Source organism: Nicrophorus vespilloides, unplaced genomic scaffold (assembly GCF_001412225.1).
Source record: "Nicrophorus vespilloides isolate i.1.1-1 unplaced genomic scaffold, Nicve_v1.0, whole genome shotgun sequence".
NCBI classification, from domain to species: domain Eukaryota; kingdom Metazoa; phylum Arthropoda; class Insecta; order Coleoptera; family Silphidae; genus Nicrophorus; species Nicrophorus vespilloides.
Genome location: NW_017098967.1, coordinates 45,010 through 71,136, shown reverse-complemented (window position 1 = coordinate 71,136; position 26,127 = coordinate 45,010). Strand labels below are relative to the sequence as shown.

Sequence of the window (26,127 nt, the reverse complement as noted above, 5' to 3'; positions counted from 1 at the left end):
TAATACATGTATGTTATGTTGCATATATGTTTGCTGTCATTGTCATTAAATAGCATATGTATATTGTAGTTTATCACTTGCAAAATTATATGACTACACTTTAGTTGCACTAATTATATTGTTACAAAGTATATGTAATGACAATACTGGAAGGTGCTTCGAACGATGTGGAAGTTGTTAACAATGAAGATGAAGAGAAAAAAGTGCTTGAGACTTTTATCTTAGAAGCGACCGAGCGCATAACCTCCAAAGCAGAGTTGAGAAACGTAAACCAAAATGCAGGAAATAATAGACCGAGCGATAACCACTTCACGAAGCTGGATTCCAGCCTTAAGAAAAATACAGCTTTTGTTAAGAAGATCAGGAACTTTAGTTCAACTCAAATTGATGTATACCTTAAAGATATGTCTGGTTTGAATTTAACAAAGTACATCTCAGAGATAGCGGCTGCCATTGTGGATAGCAAACTAAAGATGACTGATGTTGCAGCTGCTGTTAAGATGTGCTGCATATTGCACCAAACTTATTCAGATTTCTCTCAGCACTTATTTGAGAATTGGCAGAAGATTCTTAATATCAAAACAAGTGATAAAATTAACAATCCAAGCAAACTCCGTGTTGATCTAAGATTCTATGCAGAGCTTGTTAATGTGAACATATTTAATAATAAAACAGCATTCTCCTTGCTGGGCAATGTCCTTTTGACTTTGATCAATATGGATAAGGAGGAGCATTTAAATATTTCTATTGTTTTAAGCTTCTGTAGACATTGTGGAGATGAGTATGCAGGATTGGTTCCAAGGAAAATACATGAGTTGGCTAATAAATACAAATCTACAATTCCAAAGAGTGATTTTCTGCCACCTGAGAAGCAGCAAAATGTAAAATCACTTCTTAAAGATTACTTCACTTCATTAAGCAAACACCTTGTGAAGGACCATATTGAGATGCAGGATTTCGAGAAACAGAACTATAGAATTTTACAAACCAAAGGAGAGCTCAGTCAGGAAAGAAAAGATAAACTTGAATCTCTTCAAATTTCTTATGATAAATTAATAACAGCTGCACAGAACTTTTCTGAAATTCTGGATGAGAATATGCCTGAACTTAGGGCTAACATTATTACAAAAGATGAAGAGGTAAATTATTTATATCATTAAAGATTAATAATTAATTTCTTTTCTTTAGAATATGGTTGTGACTGGTGCAGGAGTTGACTTTGATGGAGATGGTTCAAATGTAGCCAATGGTGAAAATATTTGGTGTGACAGTGAGACTCAGAGATTTTACTGTGAGTTACCTGAACTGCAAGCGTTTCTACCAACATCCATGATCAATAAATCGGCTCCAAAACCAGAAGCTGAATCTGAAGTGACTGAGGAAGTTTTAGATTCAGAGCTACCGGCAGAAGAGCTAGAGGAAGAGGACACTAAAGTTGAAGATCCACCAGTGGAAGATGAAGTTGAAGATACATCTTCAATCACCGTTAGCAACAAGATTGTGCTCGAAGCTTTCTTGAACAATCTGCCGAACTGCGTCAACCGCGAGATGATTGACAACGCGGCTATAGACTTTTTGGTCACATTAAATACAAAACATAACCGTCGGAAATTGGTTAGAAGTCTTTTTAGTGTTAATAGAACCCGTTTGGATCTATTGCCATTTTATGCCAGATTCGTGGCCATACTTTATCCAGCGCTACCTGAAATTGCGAATGACTTATGCCAGATGCTGCGACAGGATTTCAAGTATCACGTCCGTAAAAAGGATCAGATTAACATCGAGTCAAAGATCAAAGTGGTGCGATACATTGGAGAACTCGTCAAATTCAATTTATATTCGAAGATCGAGGCACTATATTGCTTGAAAGTATTGCTGCACGATTTCTCACATCACCACATTGAAATGGCGTGTAATTTGCTTGAAGTTTGTGGGCATTTTCTTTTCTGCTTACCGGAATCACACCAAAGGACCAAGGTTTATTTGGAGCAGATGATGAGGAAAAAAGCAGTTATGGCTTTGGATTCGCGCTACGTTACGCAAATCGAGAATGCCTATTATTATGTTAATCCACCAGATCTCGTTGCCGTGGCCAAGAAGGAAAGACCGCCGATGCATCAGTTCCTGAGAAAACTGCTTTACCAAGATTTGCAGAAAACTAATACTGATAAGATTTTACGTTTGATCCGAAAATTGAATTGGAGTGACGACGATACTGCTGCCTACGCTATTAAATGTTTAACTGGTGCTCATAATATGAAATATTTTAATATTAGGTAAGTTATTCATTAATTAACTCACATATATTTTTATTTTCAAGAAACACTGTATGACCAATAATTAATATTACAACCTATATATCAAACAAGAAGTTTGGTTTAATTCTTAAAGTTGAACAAATATAATATGTTTAACAAACTTTATAAACACCTAAAATTATACTTTCAATTTAGTTATATAAATTTCAAATTGCCATAGTTTGAAGAACCATGGTCTGTTGGGATATCATAGGTTCGCCAGCACTGGTCTAAAGCAGTGTTTCTCGAACTTTCTGGTCCGCACTCAATATAGAAAATTTACTGTCTTGTCTGTTATCAATTTTTCTGCGACGCCCCATATATTTTTGGCGACCTCCACTTTGAGAATCACTTTTAGACCAGCATTGAATTTCAAATGATGTGTCATGAGAGAAATTTCTAAAAATATTATTAAATAAATTATTTATTAAAGAAGTCTAAAGCACAATAATTGTAATTATTAAAAGAAAAAACATAAGCATAATTTAGCTATAGGTTCAAAAATATTTTTGCTAAACCTTAACAAAATTATTTTTGTTTATTATAAATTGAAATCAGAGTCGAACCGAAATTAATTTCGTAACGGTTTACGGTTACGTTCCAGATTCGGTTTGTCTAAAAATTTCGGTTCAGTTTCAAATTAAAATTTAAAATCGAAAAAGAAATTAATTGCTTTCGTTAAAGTTAAAATTTAAAATCGAGTCAAATATCAAATTTTGGTTTAATATTATTTACCAATTTCCCTTTGTACTGCTGTTTATAATTATAATATTGAAAATACAAAAGTGACTAGTTCAACTCATGCACTTTGTAATGTTTCTTCGGTCATATTTGTAGTAATATTATTTTAATCACTTTTATTTGAATTTGCTCTAATGATAGTTGCGCAAGACTTGTTCTTGTACAATTTATCTTTTTTAAGTCGGTGGTTGTTTTTGAAGTTCTTCATATTCGGCGTGACATATTGATCGTTCGATGTTTGCGGCGTGGTTTAAGTATATTATTAAATAAATTCTTATTATTATGGGCTGTGAGTTGTGATTGGGAGCAGGTTTTTTTTTTATATTGATGATTAAGCGTTCTCATATAATTAGGTCTGGATGGTTTTATTATGTATTTGTTTATTTGAAGAAAAAATTCGGAGTATTCAAAGACACTTCGTGGATGTCTCTTAAACATTGTTTGTTTATATACTGTATTAAACACAATTTCGAAAAAAAATTTTTTCGAATGTTTATATAATTATATCAAAAGACTCGCACCGGCACACTACTTTTGATGATACATGATAATACAAAGAGATTATGAATTAATTTAATAAAAAGAAAAGAACCGAAATTAAAATTTCGTTGCAGTTTCGGTTTTTATGTTCCGGTTACAGTTCCGGTTCTGTTAAAAATTCAGGTTAACTTCGGATTACGGTTCTGGGTCGACTCTCTGATTGAAATTGTATATGTTATTAATTTTCAGATGTTTAGCCAATCTACTAGCCGGTCTTGTCGCATATCAAGATGAGGTAGGCACAAAAGTTGTTGACGGAGTCTTAGAAGATATCCGTTTAGGAATGGAAGTTAACTCACCAAAATTTAACCAACGGCGAGTAGCTCAAGTAAAGTATCTGGGAGAACTTTATAATTATCGAATTGTAGAAAGTACCGATATTTTCAAGGTAATTACAAATCCTATATGATAAATAAAAAATAAACTAAGTAATTAACTTAATTTACAAGATTATGTATATTTACTTAAAATATTCATATAAATCACAAATATATCTATTTCTTTGTGATAATTATATTTTGTAAGTTATGATATAAAATTATTGAATACTAATACTATTTTTGTTGTATACATATTTAGGTTCTCTATTCGTTGATAAGTTTCGGAGTGAGCATGGATTCGGAGAGCCCATCGATTTTGGATCCTCCGAATCACTTGTTTCGCATACGGTTAGCTTGTGTCTTATTAGAAACGTGCGGTAAATAATTTAAATATTTCTTGCGCTATAGTAATACATAAACGATTTGATTTAAGGTATGTACTTCAGCAGTGGATCCAGTAAACGCAAATTAGATTACTTCTTGACGTTCTTCCAAGCGTACTATTGGTTCAAGCACAGCTTATGGGGCGAGGCGTTCCCGCCTCCATTGGAACACTTGTTCAAGGACACATTGAATCAACTTAGGCCGAAGTTGAAACTGTGTACATCTTATGAAGATTCGCAAAAAGAAATCATGCATATTAAAAGAAACTTGGGCATCTGTAATATTTCCGCAATACTTGTAGCCAAAATCATATTTAAATATGTTTGTTCATTTAGCTGATCACATGCAAGACGATGAAACGAAAGGGGATGGATTAGAAATAATTACCGAGACTGATAACGAAGAGCAAGGAGAAGATGAAGTATCCGATTGTGTCACAGCTCCAATTACGACTGACGACACAGCCACCGAAGACGAGACTGTTGATAATACTCAAGGCTCTGATGAAGAAGGTAATTTAATCTTATATATTACTTAGGATTTTCAATCTGAAATTAAACACACTTTCATAAATTGGTAATACAAAAAAAAACTATTGATTACATTCTTGAGATATTAATATTATCCTTTTGGTTGTGGTTAATAAGATCATGTGTCTGATTTTATTATTTCAAACATTTTTAATTTTATGTATTAATGAAAATTTATTCTAGTCGACAGGGATAATAGTGATATGGACCAGCAAGATCAACAAGGCGTTGCGTCCGAAATTGAAGCAATCCCGAGTGGTCCAAGGAAGGTGGAGTGTAAAGAAGATGACGAGTTCTTGAATGCGTTGGATAAAATGGTATCGGAGAATATCCAGGAAAGAATGCGTGAGACTGTCAAGGCATCGCACATCGACATTTCGGTACCGGTGCTGAAGTCGAACAAGAAAAATTACGACCAACTCCAAGAGACCGGTGATAAGGACCAGAACACTATGGGATTTGTCCTGATGGTACGCAAAGGAAACAAGCAGCAGTACAAGCCGTTCGAAGCAGATATAAACTCGGAGCTGGCACAGAATCTGAGAGATCAGGAGTTGGCACAACGTGAAGAGAAAATGAAAGTGAAACGATTGACGTTGAATATATCTGAGAGGTTCGAGGAGGAAGACTTTCAAGAGATGATGCAACAACAGAGTAGACCAGTTACGCAAAACCTGAACAGAGAAAGGAAAAAGTACCAACACCCGAAAGGTGCACCCGATGCAGATTTGATCTTCGGAAAACGTGTTCGATAATTATTCGTTTGCCCCTTTTTTAATTGTTGGAATTATTAACTTCTATTTCGTTTTTATATTGATTCCTCGCTTTACAGGAATTATGTATATCTATTTTGATATTTTAAAAGAATATATAGCTTTGTTTCTAAATCTAGCCTGCGTTACTTTTATTTAAAAAAACAAAATACAAAGAATGGTTTGGTATCAAAAAAAGTTAATAATAAATACTTTAGCATCAACAAGCAGATTAGTCAGCATCTTCAAAAATATCTTCACTAATATGATCTCCATTACTATAATCATAATTAATATCCATTGTGTTGCTTCTGATTTGGTTAACTATATTTTCCATATCTATAAAACAAAGAATGTAGGTATTTTAACTACATAGCTATAGATGTATTACCGTTATCTCCACCTCCCCCAAATGCATCTTCATTTGAATCCATGTTCTCATCTGCATCTTCATAAATGTCATCGTCATCATCATCAACATCTTCTGGATCAGGGTTCAATTCCTTAAAATCAATACATACATATCATACTAGCATATAAAAAATAATAATTACTCACTTGGCACTGCTTTAATGCCTCATATATATTATGTACTGTAGCAGGATCATGTGGGATTAGCAATAGCTCTGAAATATCAGCATCAGATTCATCATCACTCTCAGAATTTATTTCAGGAACATCCTCATAATTGATACCTATAAAAAAATAGAATAATGAGACAAAATTAAAAATCAATGAATTTTCTCAAACATGTTACCTGGTATTTTGACATGTGCATCAATCATAACATAAATGCATTGACTTTGATGAACTGCAGGGTCATTTGAGATGGCATGTAAAGAGATGTGTGGATATGTTAGACAAAAACCAATATCATCATCTTTCCAACATAGAGTCCTACAAGAAATCAGTTTAAATGTTAATTTAAAAACGACTTTTGTTGATTTCTAACCTCTCTGATATAAACAATGTTCCTTCACCAATATTTTTCTTATCAAGTACAGCTCTGATGTTTCTTTGCTCTAAGTGCACTGGCGAGTCTGGGTGGATGAACGAACTTAGTACAACCATCTCGAACAATAACTATTAAATGTTAAGTGGAAATCGAATAAAAAATGAATTTTATGTTCGGTAAATAATGTGTATTATGTTGCCTATACCAGCTTATACCAATATGGGTGTTATTCAGTGTTATTGCTTTAGTAACACAAATGCCAATATAAAAAATAAGTACAATTAAAAATCCCTAAAAATATAAATATACACATGTGAGTACCAGTGAGTACGGTCACATAATATTTTATTTATTAAATTATTTGTCTATTCATATTTTTACATTATTTATTACGTTCATAATTTTGTTAGACGTAAACTATATGCTTTCGTCATTGTTGAAAGGTAGAAATAAAAAAAGCTAGATTTTAAAATGTTTAATAATTATTTTCAAATTAATATAAAATATTAATTTTGAAGTGCATTGACATTGGTTTAAACATATTAAAATAAACTATCCAAGCATACTAATGGAACGATGATCCGGTCTACTATCTATACTTTAATGTTGTTCATCTGCAACTGATTCAAGTAAATGAAAGTTGCATACCTTTGCACTGCTTGGGCACATGTTGAATTTGGATGAATTGGTGAATAAATGTGAAGTGTGATGGAGTGAGAGGATTATATATTTTGACATTTATTAAAAAAAATCATTAACTTGAATATACTTTTAATTATCATAATACTATTAATTTACTTCTATATGAATATAATCCAATGACATTACTCCAATGCCTATACAAATCTAAAGATGGTAAGTACAAATTGAGCCCAAAAATTATAATATAATTTATAGGTTATGTAACATTTTGAAACCATAATATCAATGGATTTCCCATTTATAATATGTATTATATTGTTGTAGTGTGATGAACCAGATGCTGAAACTTTGCAAGAATTGGAATCAAGACTCTATAGCCAAATTTATCATTCAACTGCTAAGGAGGAGCCATTATGTCCTGTACCAATAACAGGTTTGAGCAAACCAGCAAGCAGGCCAAGATATTATGATCCAAATAAGAAATCAGTTTATAGCCCTTACTCATTTACAAGAAATGATAATAATGAAGGTGAACAAGCTATATTTGAAGGAGAAACACCATTAAACAATATCATGCCATGTAATGCTTATCCTATAATGTTGCCACCAAGCATTCAAAAAAATGCTGTCAACAAGAAAAATGCAGCAAAAAAGGTGCGACAGGCAGAGAAGGCTTTTATTAGGGCAGCTTCAAAAAATGCAGAAATATTTCGCACAATGACCCAAGAGCAACGAAAGAAAGTTCTCAAGTATCAAAAGAAGCAAAAATACCTTCAAAAACGCAAGCAGAAAAAGAAGCAGCTTGCACAACAAAAATTGATTGATAAATACAATGGTAGTATTTCAAAGGAATCTGTTATTTGCATATTTACATCATCAGATGAAGGAGGTTGTGAAATTGTTGAACAGAAGATTGATACAATTGATTTAGTTTCAGACAATAAAAATATAGTGAAAATCGAAAAAGATGTGGATCTCAAGAGTAATTTGCAAGTTGCTTTGCAGAATGAACACATTGAAGGTGACTCTGATGATGATGATGTGATTTTTGTAGAAGACAAAAAGCCTGAGACTGTTGTAATTGATTTGGAGCCTTCTGATACAGATATGATGAAGCCCCCACAGCCAAATTTGTCTCTTATTGGAACACCTGAATCGACTATGGACTTCTTAGATAATCTAAGTGAGACAAACCAGGGCAAGTTTAACCAGTCAATTGTAGATGGTATTGATTTAAACACACCTACTAAAGGACCAATTGGTACAGTTTCTTCTGTTGTGGATAATTGCGGAAGCGAGAGCAGTTGCAGCGCAATTGACATTACAGCATCGTTGCAGAAGAATAGCTTCAAAGATATTACTATGGAGAGCAACCTGTTCTCTGAACACAATCTGGAATCGTTTGCGAATTTTATTACCCCCAAAAGGAATTCCACTGTTAAAGCCAAGAAATCCTCGGTGACTAAACTAGATTTCAACGAGACATTATCTCAATCGCCCTGCAAAACTGCATCAGACACGAGTTCCGAAAGTGAATACAATGATAGCAAGGTGGCTATTCTGGAAAGCAACAAACGGAAATTACCAGATTTATCTTATTTCGAGGATAGTAATGACGACGTAGTTCTAGTTAATTCAAAAGACGGCAAAGAAGAACCAAGTACCGTAAATAGTAATAATAACAATAATGTTCGAGAGTCACCTGGCAGGATCAAAAAGAGGAAGAAATCTGAGAGCAGTGATATTATTTTGAATGCATTCACTGTTGAAGATCTAGGATTGAATAAAAACAATAGTGTCAAAGAAAGAAAATCATGTGAATTACATGCAAGGCACAAAGGGAATATTTTGGAAAATTTAAATAACGTTTGGACAAATAATTTCAATATGGATCACGAACTTAATGTTATGTCTGGTATGTTTGTACTATTTTATGTTTTATATGCAATATAATATTTTATTAAAATTATTTAAAATTAGACAACTCGACCAACTGGAGAATAATTCATGCGGACCGTCTACGGATTAAAAGAAAGAGATCATTTGGACCAAGGTGTGATAGATGTGGTGATAATGGACATGATAAGTTTAGATGTCCCAATAGATTGGGTAAAGCCCGTTGTTCTTTGTGCGCCAGCTGTAACCACTTTGAGCCAAGATGTCCATACAAGTTATGTTCAGGGGTAAGTTGCATTTCATAATACATTATATCTAATATCAAATGAACTGATAACATTGTTACATTCTCATTATTTTTTTTAAAACTATTATCATTTTATGTTTATATGATAAGTTAACAAACTAATTTATGAGAAAATAATTGAATTACCATTAATGTGTCAACATCAGTATTTTAGAATCTATTAAATTTACTCTAGAATTAATTGGAATAACGCTTAGGCTTGGAATTAAACATGAGTTCCAAATCTGTGAAATGTTACAAAAACTGTTATGCATAAACTATAAATGAAGATTGTATTTCTTCTTTCTATATTTTGTGTATAAATGAGTTCTTTAAATTTTATGCAAATCTAGAAAAATGTACAAATTATAACTTTTGTTATAATTTTTAGTTTTATAAATAATGTTTATTATAACAGTCACATTAATATATTGAAAATTAACAGATCATAATATTAAAATAAAAATGATTTAAAATATTGTTGACATTATAAAATGTGTTGTTTTTGAATAATATATCTTTATTTTGTTTTTAGTGTGGAAATAGCTCTCATTTCGAAACTAATTTTTGTTCTAAATGTGCAAATTATAAGCACCACATTTGCCGAATATGCCAAATGAAAGGTCACAAAGAACAAATGTGTCCAGATACTTGGAGACGTTACCATTTGACGGTATTAAATACTAATGAGTATATCTTTTATATATTTGATTACGTATAATGTATTTATAGACGGAAGATGGACCGCCAGTTAAATGCAAAAATATTTTGACTAGGGAACCAAAGGATCGTTGGTGCTCGGGTTGTGGCAATTCAGGACATTACGAGTTCGACTGTGGATGGAATCGATCCATGTCTAAAAACGTGCCGTTCATCATGAACTACAAGGATATATACAGGTCGACAAAGTCTACGAAAAAGTCGCCCATATCAAAGGAGAGACAGGAGAAGGAACAGCCACACATAACTAGTACTCCAGTAACTATTACCTCAACCAGTGATGCAACCAACACTCAGGAATACGATACTCCTCTAAATAAAATGAAGACTGATGGAAATTCTTCTTTAACTTTAGTACTTAATCCGTTTTCTGCAGTGCAGCAAAACTGTACTAAATTTATTAAGCTGCTGCATTCGACGAGCATGCATTTTGCTTCCAATGATGGGAAAGCGTACATTAAATCCTTAGAAAGAGATTTGGAAGTGAGCATTAGTCTGGTGACTCAGGGTATATGTTCTATTCAAATTGCTGGCGAAAGACCAAAAGTGAATGATGCCGCCATTAGAATTAATGATTACATTGTTAATCCTATAGGCGAGAAAAATCAAGAGGACATTGTTCTTGCAAATAAGTTATTAACATATATGCAGTGGACCAGGCGCATAGAGGATCTTAAACAATTACTAAACAAAGTGTTCAGCCAGGAATCAACTGCGGACGATGTCATCTTATTAAATGCGATTTTATTCGGGACGTTATTTCCTAATGAGAATATCCGGACCCAACAATTGCGCACTTTGAAGCAGTACGAGGACCGATTCCAGAAGTCTTACATAATGAACCACGATGAGCGGGTGCAGCTGACAATAACTATGGTAAACTTTTTCTACAAGAAATTGACGTATGACGAGTATTCGCAGATTCTAATGAACAGTTTTGAAACTGTCTCGGAGTGTCTATATTTATCACTGAGAGTTGGTACATACTTGAACAGCCCAGAATGCACGTTCTTCAAGAAGTATCCATTGGTGAATGCCAAAATTCATTTTTCAAACGTTGGTCCCGAGAAGTGCGCTTTCGCCATAATAATTGGACCGCTGTCCGCTGTAACCGAATTAAAAAATTCTATGGAAGAGTTCTTAAACATAGCGACGGTATTTCCGGGCACAGATCAAAAAATAAAAAATAAACTTACAGAGTTCTTCTCAGATGTGGTGACAGATTGCTTGAAGATTGACTGTGGACAACTGTACCAAGAAATACAAAAGTTGGAGCAAAGGAAGACTGGTAAGAGGGGCAAACATAAATTGTCGTTGATCTTCCGGAAGTTCCATTGCGTGCTATTCATGCTTTACAAATGCAAAGAGGGAGAGGAATACGTGAAAATCTTAACTGACCGTAATGGTGATTTAAATAATAGAGATGGTAGAACGCCACAGAATATCCTTTATAAAGTATGCGAAGCCTACCATTTTGTCAACGGTACGAGTAGGAAGGATATTAATTACTCTGCTATTCTGAACAGTATCAGAGAGGATGAGCAAAAGGTTAAACCTTTGGAATACATGCTTATCAGGGACCGAATGGCGGAGCTCCTCAAGATATGTAACGAAAAGAAGTTCGAGTTTGAAAGTAGGCTGCTTTCGGCGCTGATGAGTTTCCTCCAATCCGTTCCTTACGCGAGCCCTCCGCCCCATAGAGTCGCACTAGTGCTAAAGCAGATCGAGAATTATGTTAATGCGTCAACATAACACTTGATTATATATTATGCCTGTATTTTGTTAATAAAATAAACCTTTAAGTTATTTATACAATTGTAAATCGAAATTATTACCTTTATTTTTTTGATCGAAAGTGTTTTGTTAATTTAGTCTTACCAAGGAATCGCAGTCAGGATAGTAGGGTTATTATGAAATTAAATAACCATTGGCGCGAGAATTTGGTGTGAATTATTGAAAATTAATTATAGTGCCTCCCCAATTTCAACCTTTTTTTTGTAAATGGATTTTTGTACGAATTATGTGATTTTCTTTTCATTTATAAGTGAATAAATATCTGAAAGAAGTTATTCCTTCGTTTATTTAGTTTCGTGGTGACAGTGAGAGTCAGTATGCCGTCAGACAACTATATGAACATTTGCATTAACGTCGCTCAGCTCTTCGGATACTATCCGATAGATATCGGCGAGACTAGTGTAATCAGATACGCTCTATACAGGATTTATCGCACGTTAACTATCGGATACTTCGGTAGTTTCATTCTGAGCCAATACGTTGAACTGTATTGCACGAAACAATTCAATATTACAGACTTTTTTGATAATCTAGGTGTAAACTTGCTATACGTGCCTACCTTTCTCAAAATACTGACCGTTTCGAACCGAGGTATTACGCAATTGATCCGTCAAATCAGGACCACAGAGAATCAGATATTAGAAGGCGGCGATACTATTACCATTACCATATTCAAGAGATATACAGACTACAACAAATTATTGAACAAGATGATTTACACTCTCGGTTTCATCACAGTACTTCCATTCTATTTCATACCGATCTTCAGGGAAGTGACAATCGATATAAATGGGAATTTAACCAAACACTCCGCATTACCAGTTGTTGGGTGGTATCCATACGATAAGTATAAACATTATGAGATAACTTTTGCTCTGCAAATTATTGTAACCGTACTGGGTACGGCTGGTATAACCTGCTCAGATGCTATATTCTGGTCGGTCATGCTATTCCCAATATGCCTAATTAAAATCTTACAAAGCAAGTTGAGAAAACTTAGAAAAAACACCACAGGAGACTATTCGCTTGACATCAAAGTCTGCATTCGTTTGCACAACATCATTATAAAGTTAATTCGATTTACCGCTCATGAATTAATTAATTAATTATTATATATTATTTCAGATTCGTGGATGACATAAATGCGAGTATGAATCTTATGATGCTGATCGATTTCTTGTCGTGCTCAGTGCAAATGGGAATTTCCATAATTCGCATAATAATTGTACGTTCAGATTGATTACCCTTCAGTTCTGTAAATGTAATTAAATGTCTTTTTTATGAAGACCGGATCCTTCGGTTTGCCGGAGATATTTGCGGTTGAATTCTTTGCGGCCATGTTGATACAACTGTTCGTTTTTTACGGATTAGCAAACGAATTGACTATCGAAGTAAGATTAAAAACAGAAAATTTTAAAAATATTTTTTTTATATTCAATTTTTAGAGTTTGAAAATAGGTGATGCGATCTGGGAGAGCGATTGGATAGATCTACCGGAAGACGCTAAGAAAATGTTATTGTTCGTTACCTTTAAGTCACAAAAACCGTTGACGCTTAATATTGGACAATTTTATCCTATGTCGTTACGAACTGCATTAACAGTTAATTTGATTAGGTTTTTTGAATATCAACATTATAAAATATTTGTATTATATTTTAGATTCTGAAAACGGCTTACTCTTGCGTGACTTTGGTTCAACAGACATACGGCAGAAATAATTGAATGGTAATAAGATATTAATATGTAGCAAAATAAAAGTGTACGAATTGTTCTTTCACTTACATTTTTTTATACAAACTCTATCTACATGCATCATTAATAGTTATAATATAGCAGACATACATATTATGTATATTGGTTTTATGGTCAGGCACATGTAACTTCCTTGAGAATTTGTAATACATTACAAAGGGCCAGTTCGCTGTTTTTTATTTTTGTTATGTAATTGTATACATCACTAGCCTAATCACAAAATTAAAATACTTTATTTCAATTCAGTGTAACATTCAGACAATATTTAATGAATATAAACTAATTATTAACAATTAAATAAGTCATGGACATTGTCTTGGTCCGTATACCAAGCTAGAACGAAGGAAAAGCAAGCTAGAACTGCGACGAGTATAAAATAAACTTTCAACTAAAGAAATATGCATTTGTAAGGATTAATAAATAAGTAAATGATAGTTACTCACTGCAACTAAACGAAGAACAAAAAATAGGCATATCCTGAAAAAGCAGGCTGCAAGTTCATATGATCCAAAGATAGTCGATCTGAGTGTGGTTGGGGCGTTTTCGATAGCATGTAATTTACAAACTCCATAGAGTAAATTCGTGCATGCATCGATCAGATAAAACACGCCGAACGCCAGTCCAGAGTCTACAACAAAGTTTGCTTGAAATATTATAAAATCGATGTATACATATATATTTAAAACCTAGATTGCATTGAGTGATAATGATACAGAGGATGACCAGAAACGTTTGCGAGATAAAAACTGTAGTCTTCCGGCCGACGAGCGCAATCAGAAACACAGATGAAGTCATGGAGATCAACCGGGAAATTGCGAAGAAGTAAAGAAAATACTGTGAGTTGAAAATGTCTTGAAAATAATCTGAAAACCGTAAATTATTCAAAAATGAGAAACTGGTATTCGTTTACCGATGAAGTTGGTGCTGCAAATCGAACTGCTGATACCAATAAGCATTACATAGCACCATAAAAACGTCTGCTTTGTTCGTTTGAAATCGTTCAAAAGCCAAAACAATTCGCCGCTAAGATTGACTTTATTGTTTTGATAAAACGAGAGGACCTCGTTATTCACATGTGGCGTTTTCGATGATTTCAACAGAGTCCAAGCAACTTTCCTGCTTTTTGTGTAGAACCATAGAGGCGAGGCTGGCACAAACCTTTATGTATAAACAAAATAAACTATAGCTAATATGATGAATGAACTTACCAATCGACGAGCGGCAGGAACAAAATGCCAATGCTGTAAAAACAAAGGAGATATCTCCAATGGACACAGAAACTCGCAACTAAAGGAATCAAAACGTAACTGATTCCATCTGATAGTGCATGCAATATGAAGAACCTGCAGGGTCTCAAAAGTGGCGAGCATAATTCTAAAGCTGTAATTTGCAGTTAAATCATCTAATTAATTAATAACTTAAAACACAAATTACCAAGCGTATGCAGCGTAACATTCGTAATTGCGTAAGCTATACCATACAGTACTCTAACAAACATAAACAATTCCATGTTATCGAAGAAGATTATCCCAACAGCTGCCACTTGAGACATTCTCAGAGAAAACGAAAGCATTGCCTTTCTGCTGTATCTACGAATAAATATGATTTACCTTTTCCATCTATTAAAAAAAAAGATCTTATGTTACATATCAGCCATCGGCACGAAGAATATGTATCCTAGCATGTTTCCAATAACATTCGACAATATGATCAGGGTTTTTATGGTCTTGTGGCAGAACAATGTGAACTACAAGTTGTTGACAATTAAAAATACAATGGTTTACATATTTGATGACGCAATTAACATCTTTGTATATGGTTGTGTAGCCGGTATCATCATTGAATACCAGACTTGAGCATGACAACTCTTGAGTTGATGTCTTTGGCATCTTCAACGCATCTCTATAACTCATACCCGCTAACTTCTCGTAGTCATAATTAAAATAGACACAAATTTTATTGGAGTCATTTCTGAAAATTATAGAAATTGAAAACAACTAGTATTATTGTTAACCAAATAGAAATCATTGTTTCATTTTTTTTGCATGAAATTTTATTGTTTTTGAATATGTATGAAATGTTCCGCACGCAATCATCGGTCTCATATTTTCAAAAAACCACTCCAATTATGAAGTACTACGTTGTTAGGAAGAACACCGTTAAAACTAGGGCATAGTATGTATGTTATAGTTTTAATGCAAAAGAAATGATATTGATGTAATGTGAAAAATCTAACGGTTGTATCAGCCTCTGAATTTCTTCGAAGCTCCATGGTAAATTCTCGAGCGCAGGAATTTCGCATCTGACTTTAAACGCAGGTCCTTTAAATAGCATTATGGAATTTATTATAGTATAGGTAACAAACGGGACAACCATGAAAGAGGTCACAAGTGCAAACCAGTATGACCATTTTCCCTCTGTCACCAATGTGTTCTTCAATTCTAAATCTAAATGTAATAGTTTAATGAATACACATTCTGAAAAAAGTCACCTCTAGATAACTGCTTATCGCCGATTTCAGTTTTCATGACACGAATAACATTTCATTATTTGACGTTACTTCATATAATTCTTTATTAAAAAAAAAATATTTGAACTTATTTTATTTTAATGTCTATTATTATTTTTTATATTTATTCAAATCAGTTTTACCTAAGTAATAAAAATATGCGATGAGATTTAGTTTTAAAACTAAAAATCAATTATACATTTCTTAGTTGGGAGACTGTTCCCCAACTGTTCCCTACATTGATATTGCCGCCCCTATAAAGTTAATACATTCTTCTTTTCCCCCACTCTTCAAGAAGGAGAGAAGATAAAATATACAGCATTTTTTCATTTGGTTATTTCGTCGATTTTGGTTTGGTCGAGTTGTTCGAAGCATGTTGAGACATTTGTGCAAGTGCAGTAAGGTAATGTATTTACATTGATATCTTATTGTATACAACCCATCGTACACTCGTGTGAGTTTGGTTACTAAGAGTTTAAAAATTTACGAACTTCACGTGTTGTTCAGACACATTTTAAACATAACCTTATTTAAGTGCAGTTTGTGTTGGTGTTATGAGATCTTAAGTAATTTATAAATATTAAACTATGATATCGGACACGGAATTGGTTTTGAAATTAAAGGGCGGCGGCTCCTTCGTTAAACTGCCTCCAGTATTCTCAGATAGCAAAGAGTGAGTTATTAAATTATTGAATAAACATCATTGTTTAAATACATTTACTTGCAGGTATGTAATTGTTGCTGGAGTTGATTGCTTGTATTCATATCATGTGAAAACTGGTAAGAGGTTTCTTGTCTTCAAAGATTGCAATGAGAAGATTGTTGGTTTTGATGTTTACAATTTGGAGGGATCTGAGCAATTAATAGCTTGTACAAGAAAAGGAACAGTTATTTGCTGGAATCTAAATACAGCTGTTAAATTGTATTCCTTTGTAAGTATTCTACAATATCTGTAAGCATTTTTAATTTTAACTTATTGTTTATTCAGGAAACATGTCGGAAGAATGTGAAGAAGTTTAAGTTGGTGAACAGATTGTATAAGGGAAATGTAATGCAGAAGGCTATGATTTGTTGGAAGAAGGATAAGAGAATAAATTTTGGATTTTTGGACTTAAGCTCAAAAAAATTCAAAGAACTAACAATTAGCTTTGATATTGGGGACAATTTTCTTGTCGATGTTGGAGGACCAGTAGATAATGTTTTCATCTGTTTACTTGAAAATAACATATTGAGATTTGTCACTCTGAATGACCCCAATAATATAATCACGTATGTATATTCATGTAAATTGTTACAGTATAATGAATTATTACATTTTTAGAAAGAAGTCTTCAGCGAATTTCACATATGTTTTATGCCATCCAGAGTATGAATGTGTGTTAACAGGGGATGAGCAGGGTCGGATTATTTCTTGGCTAAAAATTTTGCAAGAATGTACAAAAACTATTTATCATTGGCATTCTTTACCAGTTAAGTCAATTTGCTTATCCAAGGGGGGCAGCACGTTTTACAGTGGTGGCAACGAGGCTGTCTTGGTACGCTGGGAGTTATTTGAGCCGTTGAACAGGCGATTTTTACCGCGATTGCCTTCTGCTATTGAACAACTCTCCGTTTCGGAAGATAATGTGTTTGTGGCTATCAGTACCAGCGACAATGCCGTGAAAATCATCAGCAGTTATTTCGATAATGTGAGCAACATTCAGCATCTCGTATTGGGCGATAAATTCCCCGGAGGAATTGTTTTTGATCCAAGGACGAAAGCGCTTGTAATGAACGGAGTCACCGGTTGCTTACAATGGTATTCCCCGTATGACATGAATCTTCTGTTTTCGGTAAGTTAGAATATCATATTAATAAAACGAGATTTTAATTTTGATAACTACAGCTTGACGTAAGCGGGAGGAATAAAGTTACTGGAGATGACGTCGATAAATTCGTAATTCCTATCGATATCGTTCTCTTTGACATTAACCAGTTGGGGTCATGGACGGCGACGGTGGAGGAATTGCATTCGGGAGACGAGTTAAGTTTCGAGTGCTTTTTGAAGTTCTGGCACTTTGATGCCACAGAGCAAAAGTTCAAATTGAACTCGTCCATCATGTATCCGCACGAAAAAAAGATTACAGCGATAAAGTTCCAGCCATCAAATAAGGAGATTGACATCCGTTGTATCACAACTAGTGAGGACAGATTATTTAAAATTTGGCAATTGTTCGATAGTTCTGATATGTACGGTTGTTCTGTTGGATGGCGTAATGTCGGTTCTGGATTCTATAGGGATTTGACACCCAGTTCCCTGAGTTTTTCGCACGACGGCTCTATAGCCGCGATTCCGTTCAATAACATTCTAACCACCTGGCTCCCAAAAACGTGCGAGCTTAAATGTTCTTTGGCACATCCAATTTATAAGGAAGATATCAAACAAGTAGCTTTCGGTGTTGGCTCCCAGTGCCACTTGGTGGTAGCAGCCTCAAATGATAGGTTGAGCGTTTGGAATCTTTTGACTTTATCGATGACTTGGACCGTCCGTCTGAATATTTCCTTCCTGCAGGCCGATTTTACCACACCATACATGTCTGTTTTCACAGATAATAAAAGTAAGTACATCAACATCCATATGCATATACTATTATTAGTTTTCCTGTTGATTAGGATATTTAACAATCAACATATTTTCAATTTTGCAGTGTTCGTGTTTGAACCAAGCAGTCCAAAACCAGTGTATATAAACAAGGAGATCGGGTCTAATGTGATCTGCAGCATATTTACACCCAATAGATATAAAAGTAGAACCAATGGAAAGTGGCATGAGAAGTCACAAATTTATTTTATTACGTCAGAAAAGGTATGTTACACAATATTGAATTTATCAGGATAGATATTTAATTTGCTGTTTTTTTTTATTGCAGCAATTGTATTGCTTAGATACCAACGAAGAGACGGAGGAGTACACTCAATTCGTTTATGAGGAAACGAACAACACGTTGTTTAGTCAGATCACCCCCAATATCAAGACAAGCGCTATGGAGCAGTACGAGCCGATTGTACACAACTACAAGAAATCCTCTATTAAGAAACTTAATATGGTGAGAAAAGAAAGAATATATATAAACGATTAGATTAAATTGATCGTATTACTTTATTTTTCATAACTAGTTATTGGATTATCCACCACATACGATGCCGCCAACAAGTTTGCTCTGCGAGTCAGTATTGAGCACGATGATCTTTGAAGCTCAGAAACAAAACAATGCCAATCAGTCTGATTCGAATAGCGCAGAAGAGCAGGGCGATGTTACTAAGATCGAAATCAAAGAGAAAAATGACATGGACGTGGACACTAATGAACAGTTGTCTAGTATTAATCTTAAGCCTGCGGAATGGATGATAGGTTTACTGTAGAATAAATAATTATCTATTTCGCAATTTTAAAATAAACTATCTTTTATATTATACCTACTTCATGACCATATATAAATATATATTATTTAAATGGACGATGTGTGACCTCATTTATCAGGCCGAATCTGCTTTGAATTATTGAAAGACGGTTCCTGGAAATTACTATCTTTACGACCTAGACAATTAGGAAATGCTATTGTAATAAATGATATGGCTATGGAAAACTTTGTCAGGTTAATAATTATTAAATTACTCGCTCATTTTATAGAGTAAAGTTATTCACATCTACGGTTTTACTTACTTCCGGTATGGAGAATGATAAGCACTTGAAGATCAACATGGTTACATTGGCTATTATAGGTTTGTGGCCGGTGAATTGTAAGCGCTACACGTACCTCAACAAAATGCACGCTTTCTATAGCAACTGCAACGTCATCTGCTTCTTGCTCTTCATAATAACCGAACATTGCGAGATATATTTTAGCAGGGCCGAAAGCAATTACTTCGCTATCGCCAATAATTTAACGGTGTCCTTGTTGTTCTCCGAGACATTCATCAAGGTCATGATCTGCCGAAGCGAGCAGATCAAAAAGTTCGTCAAACAAATCCGTATGACAGAGAAGATCATCCTCGATGGAGTCGATAGATCCTTGAAGAAGATCTACTTGGACACGATTCAATCCAATAATAAACTAACCATTAGTTTCTTGTGTTTGACCTTCTTCAGCGCTGTACCGTTCTATATAAAGCCAATCGCCGAAACCATCTTGCATCCCATGGAGAACTACACCATAATCGTTGACAATCAGGTGGTGTACTTGGAGAGACCGCTACCCTTTAATTCTTGGTTTCCCTTCGACAAATTCAAATATTACTACATATCATTCGGTATGCAAGTCGTAGTTGGTTGTATTGGAGCCTGCTACACGAGTCTAACCGATGTGTTCTTTTGGAGCCTCATGATTTTCGGCTTAGGCCAATTGCGAATCGTACAGCACAAGTTGATTAATCTCAAGAAGGACGCCAAGTTATACGCGAAACAAAATAACGTTGACGAAAATATAGCTCTAAAATACGTACTCTACAAATCTATTAATCTTTATCAAATAATGATTAGGTAAGATTTTTACTGCTATATATAGTACGCTCTGAATATTTCTCCTTATATGTTACTTTTTTTCATTTGATGAAATTGACTTTTTCAGAAGTGCATTTAATGTTGCAGCTTCTTCAGTGAACTTGACCAAAGTCTCAACCTATTGATGTTAATCAATTTTGGCTTATGTTCGATGCAGATTGGATTTATTTGTTTTCAAATCATAACAGTAAACTATCTTCCGACAGATTATCGTGGCGAGTATAATAATTGATCAATTTTTAGACCGATTTCAGCATTGCCCAAGTCTTCGCCATTGAATATTTATTCGCGATCCTAATACAGATGTTTATTTTCTATTGGTACGCGAACGATATTATTATAGAGGTAATACATATTATGGTAATATTTTAAATAATAATAAATATTCTTTTTTTTTTCAATTCAATATTACGTTTCTCACTATTTCTGTCATAGTATATTCGTTACAATCACATAAGTTTCGAATAATCTCAGTTAGTATCATTTTATAATTGTATTTCTTTTAAAGATCGTTAGCAACTAAATCTGTTGAATCAAATTTAATTATCATTGAATGCCACACAGTCCCACTTCTGTTTCTTAGTATGTTAAAATGATTATTTATCAAACACTTTATATTAAATAATATACATATATATTAAGCAATAAATATATGTACATTTTTTTTATTCAGAGTATGAAAGTTGCTGAAGCCGTGTGGCACACCGATTTTTACGAGTTTCCACTGGATGTACAGAAGGATCTGATTATATTTATGATGAGAGCACAGAAGCCGTTAACTCTAAAAGTGGGTCCCTTCTATCCCATATCAACAACCACTGCTATATCAGTAAGTGTTGAGTAGTCATTTGAGGACTACGAATTGAAGTGAATTTGATTTCAGATTATTAAAGTCTCGTATTCGTATGTAGCTCTCATAAATCAAGTCTACAAATAGTAGCAGCAACAGACACAGCAAATTCTAAAGATGTATTATATTTCAAAATATTAAGGAGACGAGCCTGAAAAACAATTATACTAAATCAATTTTTCACATTGACTCAATGGTTTAATAACATAAGCCTATCAAAACCATATCCTAAAAAAACCCTATCTTTAAAATCCGATGGAGCCAGTCTGCTAGTTTTAATTCTGAATATAAAATTAATCGTTTTGTGATTTTTGTATTGGTATATTGTTACTTAATGTATGTCATACTAACAGTACAATCGCCACAAACATTCGCGAATTAAATCACCTTTCTCAATCGAATCATTAATATCCACAAATTATCCCGATTATCTGAATTTAATATAGATATTATAATTTATTCTATTGTACTTATGCATTAATGAAATACGGAAATTAATTATCAAATTCTCGATTAAAATAATGGAATTAATATTATTTTTTTAAGGAACGTTATTGACGAGAAAAATATCTTAAATATCAATTGATTATAAAATGATTACTTAATATTTGAATTCTTAATTGCATCTTCAAATTAGAACTTTGACAAAATATAATTATTTTACATTTATAATCATTATTCTTTGTTTAATAATATGAAAACGAAATTAAAGTTTGATCAACTATATTTTGATTTTACTCCAAAATTGATTTGTTTATATATGCTTTAAATCGAAATATTTTTTTGATATTTTGAAAATGTAATGCAACAGTTGTTAATTTACTGTACTTGGATCACTTGAAACAATTAAAAGAAGATATCAATGTTCGTTAAAAAAAATTTGATTTCCCATTTTGGATATTGTCGATATTGATTTCTCGTTGCAAGAATAATTGATCGGTCTAAAGGATAATTTGGAATCTGAAATTAATTTTCAAATATGTGGATTTGCCAAATTTTTAATTGTAAAAACAAAATAGGTCAGCATATATCTCCGATCCATTATTTTTATATTATCTTAATTCTTAGCTATTTTTACACCTGATATATATATTTTTTTTAATAATAGTAGTAATATTTATTGCAACAATAAATTACAAAATAAAATACAATTCAACTGCTATTCAAAGGGCTATTACCCATAGATCTTTCTGCACTTAAATTATATTAAAGGTGATTATTTTTATTTGAATATTTAATATATTAATTATAATATATAAGTCATATGAATTTGTAAAAAATAATATGTTAAAAAAATAGTTTTCACTGTGTGTTTATTTTACTTACTAAATTTATTTTCTTGCAACAAAATTGATGTTTTTTTCTCACAATTATGTATGTCTTTAAATTTTTATTTCAACGTGTACTTACAGTATAAATTCTTGTATAAATTGTATCCACAAAATTACATTCCTAAGCGAAACTTCGTTTTGAGAGGTGAAAACTTTTTTTTTGATAATACCGTTTCAGAACAAAACTGATTAATGAAGGTAAATATATTTTAATGTTAAATGCGAAGTTCGTTATGTTAAATTGCGGAATTCGTTAAATCAAATTCTCGTTGTCAGAGTCAACATTAATCGAGGTATGACAATGTATATGAATACCTAGTTTTTGAGATTATAAATTACAGTTGTTTGTTACAAAACAAACAAGTAGAAAAGATGAGCTTGAAAAGGATTTTAATATAGTGGTATTATATAATGATAGGTATCCATCGAAACAGTTTAGAAATTCTTAGAAGTATCGAGTGTATATTAATTTATTGAAGCACTTTCTTAACAGTTACAATAAAACGCCCATCGAAAGTTTACATAAAAATTTGCTTAAATATTCAAGACAATTGCACGACATCTATAATATATAAATAACGAATGCACCGAATCCGGGGAATTAGTAACGAGATGGCGAAGGATTGCTACTTGAAATACAACATCATCTGGCTCGCCTTCGGAGGCCTGTGGCCTTCATTCTTTAAGCACAATAAAGCATTGCATGCTGTGCATATAATATACTCGCTGATACTTTGTATCTACTTCACGATGTTTCTCTTATCCGAGTACATAGACCTATTTCAAAATCTGGACGCCGGTCTATTCGAAATCGTGAACAACTTAACAGTCACGTTGCTATACACCGTGACCATGGTAAAATTGTTGGTGGTAATGTACAGCAACAAAATAAGAAAGATTGTGCAGCAGATCAGGATAACGGAACACATAATATTAGAAGGCGATGACGAGGAAGCAAAGAATATTTTCTATAAAGCTGCCAAATTGAACCACTTGCTGAACAACGGTTTTATGTTTCTCGACTTTCTGACAGTAGAACTGTTCTATATATATCCTTTCGTTCACATGTTCTCCAACTCACCAGAGAGACCGTTGCCCTTTAAATCTTGGTTTCCCTTCGACCGTTACAAATATTACCATGTATCACTTGGATTGCAGATTATGGCTGGCAACGTAGGTGGATGCTTTACTGGCACAACCGATATTCTCTTTTGGGCCTTCTTCATCTACGGTATTGCGCAAATCAAGATTCTTCACTCAAAAATCGCCAATCTGAGAAGGGATTCGCTGCAATACAGTTCCAAACACGGAACCGATCTGGATTCAAGCGTGAAATGCTTGGTCATAAAATGCATCCGCCTACATCAGATCATCATCAAGTATATTACATATACAACCATTAAAAACATACATCCATAATATTTTATTTTAGATATTTTAAGGATGTGAATGCATCCGTCAACATCTTAATGTTACTTGATTTTTTTATCTGTTCCCTGCAATTCGGTTGTATTGGATTTCAAATGATCATTGTAAGTTTTATATTTTAATCTATTTGTATTTTCTACCGGTGATCACTTTCCGTTTCAGGGTGGATTCAGTGTTTCGCAGATTACCACCTTGGAATATTTATTCGTTGTTATGCTGCAAATGTTTATTTTCTATTGGTACGCCAATGAAATCATTATTGAGGTATTTATTTCACGTTAATAATTGTATATAGTGCTTTATAAAGACCACCAAAAAAGTTTTAAGATAGTGATTTGCTATTATGAGCTGCTAAAACCTGGCGAAACCGTTAATACTGAACAAATGTTCGACTTTAAGCAAACTTTGCGTGAAAAACGACCAGAATATCAAATCATACAATAAACAAAAATTCGGTTTCATATTTACATACCTGGTAATTGAATAATTAATATAATTATTGCATATATACTCCTACGTAAATACAAAGTGTTATACATTTATTTTTTAACATATAACATTAATTCAAAATTATGATTCTAAATTATAATGAAATTAGATTTCAATATTTAATTTATAATTACTTGGAATATATTTAAAATCTAAATTAATCTATTAAAAATTACTTAAAAAAAATGTTTTAAAGGTGTGGACTGACATCCAAAAATGTTATGTGTGACACTTTAAAATTGCTTCGTGGGCACTAAGTTGCCGACCCCTGATTTAGACCGTTATGAAATAAATAAATAAATTCCGGCAATAAAATGACTTAAAATTAAAATGTTATTACTTTTTTAATTTAATTTATAAAATTTCAAATATATTACATGTCATTAAATGTAATGTTATTTAAATATGAAGGTCTCGTTACACGATAATACACATTTTGCTTTTTAGAGTCAACATTTATCCATGGCGGTGTGGGAGAGCGAGTTCTACGAGTTTTCAGTGGATACTCAGAAAACTTTGTTAATTATCATGATGCGATCGCAGAAGCCCTTACATATAACGTTGGGACCATTCAATCCTATGTCTAATGCTATTGCGATCACTGTGAGTATTTAGAACTACGAATATCAATATATTACTTAATATTTAATTTTTTTCTCCAGATTGTACGATTCTCATACTCTTACGTCGCACTTCTTAGACAATTTTACAATTAAAGGATTTTCAATTATTTTTTTAGTTTAACTCTTTGAGGGGCTATAGTACACGCATTGTAGGACCTTTTTAATTGTATACAGTGGTGCCTCACACAACGAACTTAATTCGTTCCAGGAGCAAGTTCGTTATGCGAAAAGTTCGTTATGTGAAACATAACAATACATGTTAAAAAAAATAATTCGTTCTGTAGCATAAAATATGGTAAGATGACATAAAAAAAAGATAAATTTTTTGTTATTATTTTTATTTAGATACATCTAAAAACATAATGAAAAAAACACACATTTTTTAATTTTAAGAAATTGCTGCGACACGTGCGTAAGTTAAGTTACTGCTCAGTGACTAACGACTGCCTGCGCGGAAGGATGCAATAAATCGGCAGTGATCGTGTGAAGTGGGCGACTTCGTTGTGTGAAGCGAAGTTCGTTGTGTGAAGCGAAGTTCGTTGTTGAAGCGAAGTTCGTTGTATGAATCGTGAAATGAACGAAAAGGAAGTTCGTTGTGTGCAGCGTTCGCTGTGCGAGGCGTTCGTTATGCGAGGCACCACTGTATTTATTTTATAGAAAATGTCCAGGAAAGAGGAATTACCACCATTAAAATAATACATAGATTTTTATTGTTCATATCAAATTTTATTGTCACAAATAAATTTT

The 26,127-nt window shown here is 33.3% G+C and overlaps 8 protein-coding genes across 9 annotated transcripts; 6 read left to right on the top strand and 2 right to left on the bottom strand.

The window, feature by feature from the left end:
- The first annotated feature begins 43 nt into the window (after window positions 1-43).
- LOC108563710 (regulator of nonsense transcripts 2) lies at window positions 44-5,670 on the top strand. The gene is made up of 7 exons (XM_017922464.1): window positions 44-1,139; window positions 1,189-2,276; window positions 3,768-3,966; window positions 4,158-4,275; window positions 4,332-4,559; window positions 4,618-4,794; window positions 4,996-5,670. Exons 1-7 carry the CDS (start codon window positions 138-140, stop codon window positions 5,565-5,567), a joined length of 3,384 nt encoding a protein of 1,127 aa, XP_017777953.1. The 5' UTR covers window positions 44-137; the 3' UTR covers window positions 5,568-5,670.
- Window positions 5,671-5,708: 38 nt separating this feature from the next.
- LOC108563711 (methylosome subunit pICln) lies at window positions 5,709-6,742 on the bottom strand. Its single transcript, XM_017922465.1, has 5 exons — window positions 6,517-6,742; window positions 6,322-6,461; window positions 6,123-6,259; window positions 5,956-6,067; window positions 5,709-5,903 (listed from the first exon to the last, which is right to left on the bottom strand). Exons 1-5 carry the CDS (start codon window positions 6,633-6,635, stop codon window positions 5,797-5,799), a joined length of 615 nt encoding a protein of 204 aa, XP_017777954.1. The 5' UTR covers window positions 6,636-6,742; the 3' UTR covers window positions 5,709-5,796.
- Window positions 6,743-7,100: 358 nt separating this feature from the next.
- On the top strand, window positions 7,101-12,082 carry LOC108563712. 2 transcript variants are annotated; one of them, XM_017922467.1, is made up of 6 exons: window positions 7,101-7,374; window positions 7,486-8,913; window positions 8,947-9,076; window positions 9,142-9,344; window positions 9,879-10,016; window positions 10,076-12,082. In XM_017922467.1, the coding sequence occupies exons 1-6, from the start codon at window positions 7,372-7,374 to the stop codon at window positions 11,813-11,815; spliced, it is 3,642 nt and encodes a 1,213-aa protein (XP_017777956.1). In that variant the 5' UTR covers window positions 7,101-7,371; the 3' UTR covers window positions 11,816-12,082. The 2 variants fall into 2 exon arrangements, with proteins under 2 accessions (XP_017777956.1, XP_017777955.1); XM_017922466.1 differs by having other exon boundaries at window positions 7,102-7,374; window positions 7,486-9,076.
- Window positions 12,083-12,174: 92 nt separating this feature from the next.
- Window positions 12,175-13,688, top strand: LOC108563707 (odorant receptor 30a-like). The gene is made up of 5 exons (XM_017922460.1): window positions 12,175-12,926; window positions 12,983-13,082; window positions 13,144-13,248; window positions 13,303-13,458; window positions 13,518-13,688. The coding sequence occupies exons 1-5, from the start codon at window positions 12,175-12,177 to the stop codon at window positions 13,578-13,580; spliced, it is 1,176 nt and encodes a 391-aa protein (XP_017777949.1). The 3' UTR covers window positions 13,581-13,688.
- An 803-nt stretch (window positions 13,689-14,491) lies between these two features.
- LOC108563706 (probable metabolite transport protein YDR387C) lies at window positions 14,492-15,523 on the bottom strand. The gene is made up of 5 exons (XM_017922459.1): window positions 15,416-15,523; window positions 15,257-15,357; window positions 15,045-15,199; window positions 14,819-14,990; window positions 14,492-14,768 (listed from the first exon to the last, which is right to left on the bottom strand). The coding sequence occupies exons 1-5, from the start codon at window positions 15,521-15,523 to the stop codon at window positions 14,492-14,494; spliced, it is 813 nt and encodes a 270-aa protein (XP_017777948.1).
- A 1,118-nt stretch (window positions 15,524-16,641) lies between these two features.
- LOC108563708 (WD repeat-containing protein 75) lies at window positions 16,642-19,581 on the top strand. Its single transcript, XM_017922462.1, has 8 exons — window positions 16,642-16,792; window positions 16,847-17,051; window positions 17,108-17,388; window positions 17,441-17,951; window positions 18,005-18,716; window positions 18,807-18,964; window positions 19,029-19,205; window positions 19,276-19,581. Exons 1-8 carry the CDS (start codon window positions 16,707-16,709, stop codon window positions 19,519-19,521), a joined length of 2,376 nt encoding a protein of 791 aa, XP_017777951.1. The 5' UTR covers window positions 16,642-16,706; the 3' UTR covers window positions 19,522-19,581.
- Window positions 19,582-19,829: 248 nt separating this feature from the next.
- LOC108563705 (odorant receptor 4-like) lies at window positions 19,830-21,596 on the top strand. Its single transcript, XM_017922458.1, has 4 exons — window positions 19,830-20,597; window positions 20,903-21,004; window positions 21,333-21,488; window positions 21,543-21,596. Exons 1-4 carry the CDS (start codon window positions 19,830-19,832, stop codon window positions 21,594-21,596), a joined length of 1,080 nt encoding a protein of 359 aa, XP_017777947.1.
- A 1,856-nt stretch (window positions 21,597-23,452) lies between these two features.
- Window positions 23,453-25,473, top strand: LOC108563704 (odorant receptor 30a-like). Its single transcript, XM_017922457.1, has 5 exons — window positions 23,453-24,219; window positions 24,273-24,372; window positions 24,431-24,532; window positions 25,205-25,360; window positions 25,420-25,473. The coding sequence occupies exons 1-5, from the start codon at window positions 23,453-23,455 to the stop codon at window positions 25,471-25,473; spliced, it is 1,179 nt and encodes a 392-aa protein (XP_017777946.1).
- Window positions 25,474-26,127: the final 654 nt, after the last annotated feature.